Source organism: Malaclemys terrapin, chromosome 1 (genome assembly GCF_027887155.1).
Source record: "Malaclemys terrapin pileata isolate rMalTer1 chromosome 1, rMalTer1.hap1, whole genome shotgun sequence".
In the NCBI taxonomy this organism is placed as follows: domain Eukaryota; kingdom Metazoa; phylum Chordata; order Testudines; family Emydidae; genus Malaclemys; species Malaclemys terrapin.
In genome coordinates this window covers 119485331-119500478 of record NC_071505.1, presented here as the reverse complement: position 1 = coordinate 119500478, position 15148 = coordinate 119485331, and the positions used below count along the sequence as shown (strand labels likewise).

Below are 15148 nucleotides of genomic sequence, written 5' to 3'. Positions count from 1 at the left end.
TGAATGTTGTACAGAAGAATCTGATTTCACATCCCCTTTACATCTTTGTTCCTGAAAGGGACATTAGGGAAAAATCATTCTAAACATCCTTGTTAGTCTTTAGATTTCCCCTCCTCCATCTTATTCATCCCAAATATACTTCTGGTCAAAGCTAATAGGACAGGTCATTTTGGAGCTCAGAACCCCTGCCATATTTATTCCCAAACAACAATCTTTATTACAGTTAAGTACCTTAAGGGCTCCTTTTCCCCTCCCAAACTTTCTCCATCTTGTCAGGTTATATACTGTAAACTCTTTGAGGTAAGGATTATTTTTTATTACACATTCGTAAAGAGTCTAGCCCAATGGGGCCCTGATCTCAGCAGGGACCTCTGTGATCTAATTGTAATAGCGATCATTCGTACAAAAGCGCTGTAAAATAATTATTTTAAAACAACAATTAAAAGCCAGAAACAGAGTTAAGGTCACATTTAGAAAAAACAAAGCATTTAAAAGTCTGGAAATTCACAGTGAAAGAGAGACAGAACTTTACATCTAGTCAATTTTAAAAAATGAGACAAAAGTCTTTCAGTATTAAACCTGAAGACCAGAAATCGAACTTGATCTAGAGGCCAAGGCAGGCCTGTTTACATTTCAGATCTTTCTGTGTGTAGCTGTTTGTGCAGGTTTTGCCTCCATTTTCAGCATATGAGTTCTTAGGCTAAATTTCTCAAACTTGAGTGCTTGAAGTTAGGAACCTAACCCCAAATTTAGGCACATCAGTAAAAGTGGCCTAATTTCCAGAGGTGCTGAGCACTTGCAGCTCCTTCTGACTTCGTGGGAGATGCAGGTTGTTCAGCAGTTCAGTAATAATGTCATGATTTCCAGATGTGCCTTAATATGAATTTAACTTTATGTATCCACATTTGACTATTTTAGCTTATGCATCTTATGTAAAAACTTGAGTATCGTCTTTATACCCTAGGATCTGTATGTACCACACAGAAAGAGGTAGAAATAGATACACAGAAAGATTTAAAATTAAGTATTTTTAGTGCTTAGGAAACGAATACAGCACAGATTACAGCAGTACAAACAACTTCCCCACATGATTGAGCCTTAATGTATCGGAATAAATTCTAGAAGCAAAAGGATAATTCATAATCCCTGGCCCTTTTGGTTTGATCACATGTCCAAGAGAAACTAGACTGAATTCACTAACACTAAATCAGATAATAACAACTTTCAGTCTCTGCTGAACAGAGTTGGATTCAACACCATAGAAATCAATGGCAACAGCATGGAAATCAATGGCAAATTATTGCTTTGCAGATTACTGAGTCCTGGATTGACGCAGTCTCCATGGGAAAAAAAGGAAACACACACACACCCAATAAAACATATAGAGGACATCAAGCATCAAATTCTAGCATGAACGAAGACAGTACGGTTGTCAAAGCAATAAATATTTCACAAATCTAAAGAAAAATGACATTGCAAAACTGCAAAAGTAGATTTTAGAATTAAAGTTCATTATTTTATGTGAGCCGTGTATAGGAACATATAGAATCAAAGGAAATACTACTAAGGGAGCAGGTAGGAAGGGTGATTACAGCTGTGGACTGGAACTTGAAAGTTCTGGTTTCAGTTCCTGGCCCTGTTGCAGTTCTTCCTGTGTGACCTTGCATAAGCCAGTAAATCTCTCTATAGTTCATTTTCCCTTCTCACCCACTTTGTCTGTCTTTTCACTTTAGCTCATACACACCTAACACAATGGATTAAAAATATTACCACCAAATGCAGATGACCTATCACATCACTGAGCCCCCACTCTTCTGTTGGGGAAGGATACTGTTCATGATAGTAGATGTATCAGATATACTAATCAAGATACCTATTATGGATTATGTTTTCATGCCCCTTTTGTATTTACTTTCTGAGAATATCAATCAGAAACAATTCATTTAAAATGTGAATATTAACAGAAAATATTGTACAGGATTTACCACCGAGTAGTCCCATTTGATGAGTAAAATGAACAGGATCTTGCCGTTTGAAAATGCAAAATATGAATATTTTTGATGTAGTTAGAAAATTGTCACCAGACCCTGAAGCAGTGCTGTCCTAGTCTAGTATTTTCCAGCTGTAAATACTTTCAAATACATTTTATCCACTCAGCTCACACAAAAAAAGCACAATTAGTTGCTCTGTAAAATAATTTAATCATTGGTTAAACTTAACTAATCAACATGAACAAATGTGAGGTTAAACTGCAAGCACAGTTTAACCTCACATTTACCTTGAAACACACCTTCAGAGTAGTAACAGTTATGCAACTAGCATAGATTGCATCTAACGGTTGTCTATGCTTAAAATGCTGCGCTGATGCACCTGTGCCACTATAGTCGGCAACAGGACCATCTCTACCATTTTTGCCGCCCCAAGCAAGAAAAGAAAAGAAAAAAAAAGCCGCCCGGACTGTGCCGTCCCAATAATGGACGGAATGCCGCCCCTTAGCATGTGTTGCCCTAGGCACATGCTTCCTCCACTGGTGCCTGGAGCCGGCTCTGGTCGGCAATTCCTCATAGGTTGAGGGTGATAGACAGTTATCGCCGCTGGATCTGCAGGTGGCTAACGAGATTGATCCACAGATCTTGTCACCATTGGGGCAAACATTTCCCAGTGAAAGGGGCAGATCTGGCTTATTGAGTCAGGATGCACCAGCGCATTGTCAATGTCAGCTTTCTGTGACAGAGGGCTGCAGAGGTAAAAGGAAGACTGCGCCACTGTAGTGCTTCAATCTTGACTTTAGCAAAGCTTTGGTTATGGTCTCCCACAGTATTCTTGCCAGCAAGTTAAAAAAGTATGGATTGGATGAATGGACTATAAGGTGGATAGAAAGCTGGCTAGATTGTCGTGCTCAACAGGAAGTGATGAATGACTCAATGTCTAGTTGGCAGACGGTATCAAGCAGAGTGCCCCAGGAGTCGGTCCTGGGGCCGGTTCTGTTTAACATCTTTATCAATGATCTGGATGATGGGATTAATTGCACCCTCAGCAAGTTCGCACATGACACTAAAATGGGGGCAGAGGTAGATACACTGGAGCGTAGGGATAGGGTCCAGAGTGACCTAGACAAATTGGAGGATTGGGCCAAAAGAAATCTGATGAGGTTCAACAAGGACAAGTGCAGAATCCTGCACTTAGGACAGAAGAATCCATGCATTGCTACAGGCTGTGGACTGACTGGCTAAGCATCAGTTCTGCAGAAAAGGACTGGTGATTACAGTGGACGAGAAGCTAGATATGAGTCAGCAGTGTGACCTCGTTGCCAAGAAGGCCAACGGCATATTGAGCTGCATTAGTAGGAGCATTGCCAGCAGATTGAGGGAAGTGATTATTCCCCTCTATTCGGCACTGGTGAGGCCACACCTGGAGTATTGCATACAGTTTTGGTCCCCCCACTACAGGAGGGAATGTGGACAAATTGGAGAGAATCCCGCGGAGGACAACAAAAATGATTAGGGGGCTGGGGCACATGACTTATTCATAGATTCATAGATTCTAGGACTGGAAGGGACCTTGAGAGGTCATCGAGTCCAGTCCCCTGCCCACATGGCAGGACCAAATACTGCCTAGACCATCCCTAATAGACATTTATCTAACCTACTCTTAAATATCTCCAGAGACGGAGATTCCACAACCTCCGTAGGCAATTTGTTCCAGTGTTTAACCACCCTGACAGTTAGGAACTTTTTCCTAATGTCCAATCTAGACCTCCCTTGCTGCAGTTTAAACCCATTGTTTCTGGTTCTATCCTTAGAGGCTAAGGTAAACAAGTTCTCTCCCTCCTCCTTATGACACCCTTTTAGATACCTGAAAACTGCTATCATGTCCCCTCTCAGTCTTCTCTTTTCCAAACTAAACAAACCCAATTCTTTCAGCCTTCCTTCATAGGTCATGTTCTCAAGACCTTTAATCATTCTTGTTGCTCTTCTTTGGACCCTTTCCAATTTCTCCACATCTTTTTTAAAATGCGGCGCCCAGAACTGGACACAATACTCCAGCTGAGGCCTAACCAGAGCAGAGTAGAGCGGAAGAATGACTTCTCGTGTCTTGCTCACAACACACCTGTTAATGCATCCCAGAATCATGTTTGCTTTTTTTGCAACAGCATCACACTGTTGACTCATATTTAGCTTGTGGTCCACTATAACCCCTAGATCCCTTTCTGCCGTACTCCTTCCTAGACAGTCTTTTCCCATTCTGTATGTGTGAAATTGATTTTTCCTTCCTAAGTGGAGCACTTTGCATTTGTCTTTGTTAAACTTCATCCTGTTTAACTCAGACCATTTCTCCAATTTGTCCAGATCATTTTGAATTATGACCCTGTCCTCCAAAGTAGTTGCAATCCCTCCCAGTTTGGTATCATCCGCAAACTTAATAAGCGTACTTTCTATGCCAATATCTAAGTCGTTGATGAAGATATTGAACAGAGCCGGTCCCAAAACAGACCCCTGCGGTACCCCACTCATTACGCCTTTCCAGCAGGATTGGGAACCATTAATAACAACTCTCTGAGTACGATTATCCAGCCAGTTATGCACCCACCTTATAGTAGCCCCATCTAATTTGTATTTGCCTAGTTTATCGATAAGAATATCATGCGAGACCGTATCAAATGCCTTACTAAAGTCTAGGTATACCACATCCACCGCTTCACCCTTATCCACAAGGCTCGTTATCCTATCAAAGAAAGCTATCAGATTGGTTTGACATGATTTGTTCTTCACAAATCCATGCTGGCTATTCCCTATCACCTTACCACCTTCCAAGTGTTGGCAGATGATTTCCTTAATTACTTGCTCCATTATCTTCCCTGGCACAGAAGTTAAACTAACTGGTCTGTAGTTACCTGGGTTGTTTTTATTTCCCTTTTTATAGATGGGCACTATATTTGCCCTTTTCCAGTCTTCTGGAATCTCTCCCGTCTCCCATGACTTTCCAAAGATAATAGCTAGAGGCTCAGATACCTCCTCTATTAGCTCCTTGAGTATTCTAGGATGCATTTCATCAGGCCCGGGTGACTTGCAGGCATCTAACTTTTCTAAGTGATGTTTAACTTGTTCTTTTTTTATTTTATCCGCTAAACCTACCCCCTTCCCATTAGCATTCACTATGTTAGGCATTCCTTCAGACTTCTCGGTGAAGACCGAAACAAAGAAGTCATTAAGCATCTCTGCCATTTCCAAGTTTCCTGTTACTGTTTCTCCCTCTTCACTAAGCAGTGGGCCTACCCTGTCTTTGGTCTTCCTCTTGCTTCTAATGTATTGATAAAAAGTCTTCTTGTTTCCTTTTATTCCCGTAGCTAGTTTGAGCTCATTTTGTGCCTTTGCCTTTCTAATCTTGCCCCTGCATTCCTGTGTTGTTTGCCTATATTCATCCTTTGTAATCTGTCCTAGTTTCCATTTTTTATATGACTCCTTTTTATTTTTTAGATCGTGCAAGATCTCGTGGTTAAGCCAAGGTGGTCTTTTGCCACATTTTCTATCTTTCCTAACCAGCGGAATAGCTTGCTTTTGGGCCCTTAATAGTGTCCCTTTGAAAAACTGCCAACTCTCCTCAGTTGTTTATGAGGAGAGGCTGAGGGAACTGGGGTTATTTAGTCTGCAGAAAAGAAGAGTGAGGGGGGATTTGATAGCAGCCTTCAACTACCTGAAGGGGGGTTCCACAGAGGATGGAGCTAGGCTGTTCTCAGTGGTGGCAGATGACAGAACAAGGAGCAATGGTCTCAAGTTGCAGTGGGGGAGGTCTAGGTTGGATATTAGAAAAAACTATTTCACTAGGAGAGTGGTGAAGCACTGGAATGGATTACCTAGGGAGGTGGTGGAATCTCCGTCCTTAGAGGTTTTTAAGGTCAGCCTTGACAAAACCCAGGCTGGGATGATTTAATTGGGGTTGGTCCTGCTTTGAGCAAGGGGTTGGACTAGATGACCTCCTGAGGTCTCTTCCAACCCTAATATTCTATGATTCTATGAAGACACTACCTACGCTGACAGGAGGGCTTCTCCTGTCAGTGTAGGTAATCCACCCCCTGGAAAGCCAGTAGTTATGTTAATGGGAGAAGCCCTTCCATCGACATAGCACTGTCTACACTGGGAGTTAGGTCAGTATAACTGAGTCACTCAGGGGTGTGCATTTCCTCACCCCTGCGCGATGTAGTTATGCCAATATAAGTTAGTAGTGTAGACCAAGCTTGAAGGACAAATATTGGCAAATGGGGCTAAAGAGAATCTTCACTGATTTGATGTTAACATTTGTATTGCACACTAAAAAGAGAATGTTGCTTTAAATACTATATTTAATAAAAAACATGGAATGTAGAAAGATTTACTGCAAGTTATAGTCTTTAATGACATGATCTACTATTTTTCCCCCAGGACCCCTGCCTCATTCATTGCACGGTATGGATGGTGCTAACTGAATTACCAGCCGTTCTATATTTTGTTTTATCCTCGTTCAGTGTGTGTCCACAGACTTTATTGATTGCACACTATTCAAACCCTGCTCTGAAGATAAAATTATTAATCTCCTCATGGGCTCTCCTGTGGCACTCATCACTGTAGTATCTGAGTGCTTCACAAATACTGAATTTATCTTAACTCGCCTGGGAGGTGAGGAAGGGAAGGTATTGTTCCCCATCTGCAAAATAGGGAATTTTGAGTATGTCTACACTTACAATGCTACAGTGTAGAACTACCTACGCCAGTGGGAGAATCACTCCCATCAGTGTAGGTCAAGGGTCTCAAACTCAAATGACGACAAGGGCCACATGAGAACTAGTACATTGGCCCAAGGGCCGCATTACTGACACCTCCCCCCGCACCACCCTCGGCCCCACCCCCACTCCACCCCTTCCATGAGGCCCCGCCCATTCCCTGCCCCTATTCCAACCCCTTCCCAAAATCCCCACCCCAACTCCACCCCCTCCCTGCCCCCAGGGGGTACAAAAGGGGTGTGGCAGGGGCTCAGGGCAGGGAGTTGGGGTGTGGGGTGCAGGAGGGGTTAGGGGTGCAGCAGGGGGTCAGGGTGCAGGAGGGGTGTGGTAGGGGGCTCAGGGCAGTGGGGGGGAGCTGTGCGGGGTGCAGCAGGGGGTTCAGGGAAGGGGGTCAGAGTTCAAGGTGCGGCATGGGGCTCAGGGCAGGCAGGCAGGGAGCCTTCCCTGCCCCCGCTGCACGTCAGGCCCGAGCCGCTCTAGGTAAACGCGGGGGAGGGGGGGAGGAGCTCACGGGTCGCAGAAAATAACCCCGCAGGCCACGTGTTTGAGACCCCTGGTGTAGGTAATCCATCTCCCCAAGCTGTCAGCTGAAGAATTCTTCCATCCACCTAGTGCTGTTTATACCGGGGTGTCGGTCACACCCCTAACAGATGAAGTTATACCAAAGTAAATTCCTAGTGTAGACCAGGACTGAGGCAAGAAAGATTAAGGGCAAAAGTTTCCACTACTTTGGATGCCCAATCTGACATGCCTAGGACCTGATTTTTCAGAGTAGTTTATACAGTACTTTATACATTCAATGAAAAGCTCTGATTGACTTCAGATGCAGCTCTGTGTGCTCAGCTCTTCTGCAAATCAGGCCCTGGCATATGGTGTCAGCCACCCAGAAAATGATGAACATGCAATTAATAACCACATGTGAAAAGTTTGGTTTAAGTGACTTGCCCAGCATCACATAAGAATTGTGAAGAGTCAGGAAACAATTCCAGCTCTCCAGAGCATCTTTCTCTTTCTGCAGTCCCCTGCCTCATTCACTACAAACCTTCCAACTTCTGCCACAAATGAAACAGAGTTCCTATAGGCAATAGCCTTCTTCACTAGACAACCCTGACACCCCATTCCCCCAAATAGCTACATCCTGTGCACTGAATGAAGCAGAAAGTCTGGCAACCGTAACAATAGGTGGTGCTACCAGCCCTGCCTAGAACTATACATAGCACTTTGGATTTTTAGACGCTTAGTGATGCTGAGTATTAGTAATAGTTTTGTCCTCAGGAGCAGATCAAATGTGGGAATAGATCTTTTCATTATTTGCAATAACTTTAAGTGAAATAATCCTACTAAAAAAAGAGAAAGGAAAATGTATTCTTTTATTTTGTTTACCTAAGTAATAACAAAGGAAGCAGTTTGGAGGAGTACCATAGTTAGTAGGAGTTTTGCCTAAATAAGGACTGTAGGACTGAGCCCTTAAAAAACTGAACAAGCCACAAAGCAAGTGGGATGTAATATTAAACCCCACAGGAAAAAGACGAGTCATTATTAATTAGTGATTGTGTAATGACTTTGTCTCATACCTATAAATAGTATTTTTGCCACCATATAATCTGAGAAGTACAAGAGTAAACACTTTTCCACTTGACTGACTGAAAGTTACTCATGGTTTGTCAGAGATCAACAGAGATTGTTCCATGGCAGTCATGTTGGCTATTCTCAGGGTATGTCCAGACTACCCGCCGTATCCGCGGGTAGCGATCGATTTATCAGGGATCGATATATCGCATCTTGTTAAGACATGATATATCAATCCCCGAATATGCTCCCCGTCGACTCCGGAACTCTACCAGAGTGAGCGGCAGTAGCAGAGTCGATGGGGGAGCCGTGGCTGTCGATCCCACGCCATGAGGACCCAAGGTAAATCGATCTAAGATACTTAGACTTCAGCTATGCTATTCACGTAGCTGAAGTTGCGAATCTTAGATCAATCCCGCCCCCTGTGTAGACCAGCCCTCAGTCACTAACGTCTTTAAACTGCAAGAATGATGGCAATGGTAGGCAGCTATTCGGCTCTTCTTAATGAGATCAAACTCCAGTTGACTTCAAAAGAAGGTGTATCTAAATAAGGAAAGCTGGATCAGACCCAATCTCAGTAAACTAAAATTATACCTTAGTAATGAAGGGTATTACTGCTGATGTGCATGTAAAGATTACTCACCTAGGTGAGGTTTGCAGAATAAAGCCTAAAATATGTGCCTAAAATATGTAGTCATCTCAATGTACCAGATCAAAGGCCTGACCCTGCAACAATTACTACTGGCATGAGCAGTCCTTACTTATGCATGTAGCCCCATTGAAAGCCAATGGGACAACAAAGATAGGGAGCTAAAATACTGAGCCCCACAAGAGTGACACTTCTGTATTTATAAGTGGTAAATTCTCACTTTGGAACTGATTCTGCAAAACCTCATACAGGCAAGTAGTCCTGATAGGAGTAGTTCCACTAGTGTGCATGGAGTACAGATTATTTGCACAAGAAGGGGGTTGTGTTGAGGAAAGAGCTAGATCATGCATCAAGTGCTTTCGGAACATGGCACACAGAGGGTACCTTTTGTGGCTAAGGTTTTGGACAATGACTTAAGAGGTCTAGGTTCAATTCCCAGATAGTCCCAGAAGACATCTGTAGCATCAGTTAATTACTCAATCTGCCTCACTTCCTGCTACCCCCAGTCAAGAGGAAGGGAGTCTTTTATTCATAACCTCAGGTGGTTTCCAGTAAGAATTGAAATGAGGGGCTCTAAGCACACCTTCCCCTAAATATAAAACTGAATGATTCTTGAGTTTCCATGTAAAACAAAGGCCTCCTTATTTTAGTTAATACTTTCACAATATAGACAAAATTACCTGTCATGGGTTTAACATGATATCCTGCCACCAAAATTAACAAGAGCAAACGCACACAGGAAAAATGTAAAGTTTAATTTTCTGTGGCACAATCACTTGATTATTTTGGTATATTTTCTATTTATAATTTCCAATACAAACGTCCCCGTTAGCTTCCTGTCTCCAGAAGCAACAACTTCTTTTATTTGGCGAGTTTCTTCCTTTCAAAGAAACAACTTTGCGATAATCAGTATGCTTAGGGGTTTGTGGGGAAATGCAAGAGTAAATGGAGTAAGTGGAGGAGCCACCAAAAGCTGGTGTTTGTAAACAGTCTGAGGGAAATGGCTAAATATTAAGGTTAAATTTGCAAGTTGTAGCACCAGTGCAGTCGTCAAACCAGCTGTTGGTTTATAAAACTGAAAAGTCATATAGCAAATTATTTCCCACATCACCTATCCAGGCACCCCCCAAAAAATAGTCACCCAAACAAGGAACTGGGAGCCTGTAGCATAGAGGGGATGAAGAGGAACCTGCATCTGGAAAGGTCAGCCTTGTTTGTTGCAGACTGAAGCATTTTCGAATTTATTCTCTCCTCAATAGGACAAAGTCATCTGCAGCTGCTTGGCTGTAATTGCTAGCTCTGCATTAAAGAAGGAGCTTCTGTCATGCCTAGCCAGTGAACTGATATTAACATGTACCCCCCAATCACCCGAGATTGGTTATAGTCCCTGAAAGCCTCAGAGGATCAGAATCTGATTTTAAGGAATTAAATGATTGGTAACGTTTTTGTTATTGCAGCAGACAGGACCTAAAGTAATTGCATCCTAGACTGGCTCCAGTATCAGATTTCAGAAAGTCGAATTTCATCCAAAAATCATTCAAGGATGCAGTGCTTAATTTGTGCCAGGGGTTGCCAGGGCTTGGCAGTTCATAGCCCCAGCATCTCTGGGCTTGCCACATCAGTTATGAAAGTAAAAAAAAAAAATTGCTTAAGGCCCTGCACCTAATTGGTTGAGCCCAGGCATCTCTTTCAGCACAAATTAAGCACTGCAAGGATTATGTCATAGAAAACAATTCAGTATTCTGAAAAAGAGTTACTTGACATTCAAACATGATTTGTTCTGGCACTCACTACAAAAAGAGGGCATTTTGGAGGGAAATCGACTGCTACTCCCTCTTACCTTCCATTTGCTACTAAGAGGAGAGGAAGAAAGCCAGATGATGGGGGTCATAGGTGCTGGAACTATTGATGCTGGGGGTGCTGCTGCACCCTCTGGCTTGAAGGGGTTTCCATCATATACGGGGTTTACAGTTTGGTTAAAAGCAACAGAGGGTCCTGTGGCACCTTTAAGACTAACAGAAGTATTGGGAGCATAAGCTTTCCTGGGTAAGAACCTCACTTCTTCAGATGCAAGTAATGGAAATCTCCAGAGGCAGGTATAAATCAGTATGGTTAAATGGCTCCCAGCACCCCCACTATACAAATTGTTCCAGCACCCCTAAGAGATGGGTGGAAGAGGGAGAAAAGAAAGAAGTCAGGCTATATATTCCCAAAGATCATATGATTAGTCAATAGATGGGAGTGTTTTTCAAGGCACCGCAGACCTACATTGTACCTAGTTTCAAACCAGACTCCTTGGAAAATCCCCTGAGTAGCAGGAGCCTGGTCCTTCAATGAGTCCTAACTGCAGCATTCCCCTTTCCCGTTGCAGCTGGAGAAGGTGAAATTTACACTTTGGTGAGCCGGCTCTGGAGATGCACAGACATGGACAAAAAAAAAACAGCAGACTCTCCACATGTTTTGCATAATAAAGTGCACGGGAAAGGTCTCCTTGCAGCTTTGATTTCAAAATTGGGGGAGTTGCTCAATGCTTACAGATCTCCCCTCCCAACACATTCGGGTGTCTCAGGCACACCTTGAAAAATCAAGCCAGGGGAGCATGAAGGTCTTTTTCTTTGTTAGGGACCAAAAGGCATCACTGCAGCGTGGCATGATCCCGGGGTAAAGCCAAGCCCGCAACAGCCAGAGAAGTGAGAGCGCCCGTTGCGCTTTCCCGGGAGAGACCTTGGTGTTGGTTTTATTTGTATAAAAAAAAGAAAGAAACATGGTTCGTCCTTTAGCCCACCCCCACTGCCCACACAGGATCCCAAAGGTACCAAACCACTACCCCCAAAAACACTTTTCACAGCAGAAGGGTCTGGCCAGCCCCCCACTAGTTAAAGCCGCTACGAGTTTGTATCTGAACTCTTGGGGTGGGGGTAAAGATCAATATTTGAGTGTGACAAATAAAGTTCGGCTTTATTTATTGGGGGGGGGGGGTGTACACGGGGCCCACTGCGCTCTGCTCCTGTCCCTGGCTGCCCTTGGGCTGCCCCTGGGCATGGGGCAGGGAGGCTGGGTACCTGAAGCCGGTGACTGCGGTCTGGTTGCTCCTCCACGCCTTGCCCTGCTGCAGCAGCACCCCCTGCACGACCTCCTTCTCGTCGGGCAGCCGGTACACGGGGAAGATGTAGAGCCAGCAAAGGACAAAGACACACAAGGCACTGGCCCCCCCCACGGGCAACCGGGTCCGGGGACATTTACACACCGGCCCCGCCGCCGCCATCCTCCTTCTCCTCCCCCGGCAGATCTTCCTCCGGGCCGGGCTGCAGTCACTCATCAGTCCCGGAGAGCGGCCGCCGGAGCGCCAAAGCCCCCCATGCAACAGACACAGAGCCGCCGCCGCGATGGTGAGCCGGCTCCCCCGGGGGCTCCCCGTCGGCCGCCCCGCTGATCTAGGGACGGGGGCCATCCTGAAGGCCAGCGGCGGATGCCATCGCAGCCCAGCTAGCCGGGGGAGCGGCTGCCCGCTGCTCAAGCCAGGGATCGGCAGGGCTCAGCCGCTTCCTCTCTCGGTAGCGGCGGCGGCTGCTGCTGTCTCGCTTCCTCCCAGTCATTTGGTCCTCTGCTCCCCCTCCCTCCCCTTCCCCCCGCCAGGCACACAGCACCCGGGGAGCTGTCACTGCAGCAAGTCCTTGTACATTTCCATTCTGCCGCCCGTTCCCGGGCTTCCCTCCTGCTCCCCAAATCCGAGGGGAACAAAGAGCTGCCCCTCCCCCCTCGCTCCAGGAGCGGTCAGCAACCTTCTCCTGCACCCCTAAAAGCGGGGAGATGGGGGGAGGGACGCGACACGACAGCGGGATGACCGGAAATCAGGGCTTTTTTTTCCCCCGCAGGAAAAGAAAATATCTCCTTTGACCCGTTCAGATCAGCGCCTCCTGGATTGGCGCTGGCAGCAGGGTTTAGCTTTTTTGCTCGCCTTCAGTAAAAGGGGGGGGGGGGGATCAGGCTGAGCCAGGCAATGGCAGGAGACTTACATGATCCCCCTACCCCCAAAGTCCCGCCCACCCCGCCACCCCCCCCCCCAGCTGCTGTGACACTGCATCAGCCACACGCACAAAGCAGCCTCCTTCCTCCACTCGCCTCGCCGAGGATTCCCAGCGCGCCGAGCCCAGAGCCCCGCAGAGATCGCGCCACCCTTCCCCCGCCCCCAAACATCAGTCCACCCTGCAGCCTCCCTTCACCCCACACCGCTGTTCCCCGGGGGCTTCCACCCCCAATCGCCTCGGCAGGATCCCCCTCCCGGGCCCACACGCATTCACAGTACATAACTCCCCACCCCCACTTCCCAGCACACCCAAACAAACCCAGGATCTCACTAGTCTCAGGCGATTCCCATCCAAGCCTACCCCGCCCCCCTCCTAAATAACCCGGCGGGATGCCACTCACGCCGCCTTATCCCCATGCCCAGGACAGGATTCCCGCCCCATCCCCAATCAACCACCCTGCTAAACCCCGGATCTCACTGGCACATAGGGACATGGCTCCGGTACATGCCCCCGCCGCCCCGTTCCCCGCGCTCCCGGCAGTAAATGACGACACACCGGCAGGATCCTGGATCCAGGCTCGCTCGCTCTCACACACACCCTCCTCCTCTTATATACTGCACCCAGATGTGCAAGCAGCTGGGATCCAGCCGGACACAGACATCAGCCTCATGGCGCAGAGCCTTTGCTGCGACCGTTTCTACTCATTGTTTATATTGGGAAATCACTTTCCCCCCTTAAACCCTCCATCCCGAAACCCTTTTAAAATGTCAGCCGGGGCCATTCTTATACAGGGATCTCGCCCGAAAACCGTCCATCCTTCCCAGCCACCAGAGTACTGCAAAGTGGGGAAAGCCCAGCATCACACCTCCCATCCCGCTCGCTCTTCAGCACGCCCTTGCGGCTGACTTGTCTAGCTGCATACAGCTAAATTGTCAGCATATTGTGCTCCGGGACTAGAGCTAGCTGTGAAGAATGACAAAATATAGGAAAAACTGAAAGACTGGAGTTCATGTGGATTAGCCTGGTCATTCCTCTCCCCCCTCCCCGTTTTTGCCCCTTTCCAATGCTAGCCTGCTTGATACCTTGGGGGGGGGGGCACACTCCTTTTTTAACCCCACAGATCACTCCGTTTGAAGACAAGCTACACTAACTAGCCAAAGCATATCAGTTGTGCATGGACTTTCACTAGCAACCTGAGACTCTGTTAGTTATTTACCTCCCTCAAACTGCCAGCCACTAGGAATTAGACTGAATCCACCATCTCCATCTCACATATGCCACTGTAGGGGAACTAGATGATAGTGTTTTGTGGTCAGCGCTGAGGTCTGCTGGATTCAAACCACTATCCTAGAAACAGGGGCTGGATTGCGTGTCTCTTGTGCTGTGCCACTGACATCGTAGCAACTATAAAGATATTTTTGGATGATACAACACATTAAGCTAGTGGCATTGGGAAACTTGAATTAAGGACGGTCTCTAAGAGGCAACCACACTCTCTTAATTAACTTCTCTAAGTGTTTCGTACAATTGTGTTTGATCTTTAGAAGCAAAGCACTTTTATCAAAGCAAACGATTTTGCTGCTACACAGTTGTCAGTGTATTTTAAAATAGCTTCGATATGTTGTAAAATAAAGACAATTTTTACTTACATTAAGGGCCAAATTCCTCAATATCTGTGTGTATGAAGTTTCAGGCAAATGAGAGAAACTGATCCCAGAGCTCGAATGTAGGAAACTGGGGATGCACCCATGGCTGAAATTCCTCCAATAATGTTTGATGATACTGTAACTCAGCATATACTGTCTCTTTAATAACATGTTGTAAGGACTTAGTGTCTTCAGACAAACACTTTTGTGTGTTAGCCAAAAGTTGCCTGACAAATGCTAGAACTACATGAATACCTCCACCTGGTTCACCCCATTTAACAAATGAATAACATTTCAGAGCACTCAGAGCCTCAAATACTGAAGGTCAGCCACATCAGAGCACGGTTGCTTTGCTTACCAGCAAGCATTTGATCTGCAGTACAAGCCTCCGACTCAACAAGAAGTTCTAGTAATCCTGCTTCTCCCAAAAAATTCCCACTACATGCAATAAAACAGCACAGGATGTGAAAACCACCCAGGTGAATCACATTGGTACCAA

The 15148-nt window shown here is 45.8% G+C and overlaps 1 protein-coding gene across 1 annotated transcript in view; it reads right to left on the bottom strand.

Annotated features, from left to right (window-relative positions):
* Positions 1-12550, bottom strand: part of ST8SIA1 (ST8 alpha-N-acetyl-neuraminide alpha-2,8-sialyltransferase 1) — a 157589-nt gene extending 145039 nt beyond the window's left edge. Inside the window, exon 1 of the mRNA XM_054036806.1 lies at positions 12038-12550. Coding sequence (XP_053892781.1) covers positions 12038-12426 — 389 coding nt within the window. The 5' untranslated portion in view covers positions 12427-12550. The remainder of the gene's footprint in view (positions 1-12037) is intronic.
* Positions 12551-15148: the final 2598 nt, after the last annotated feature.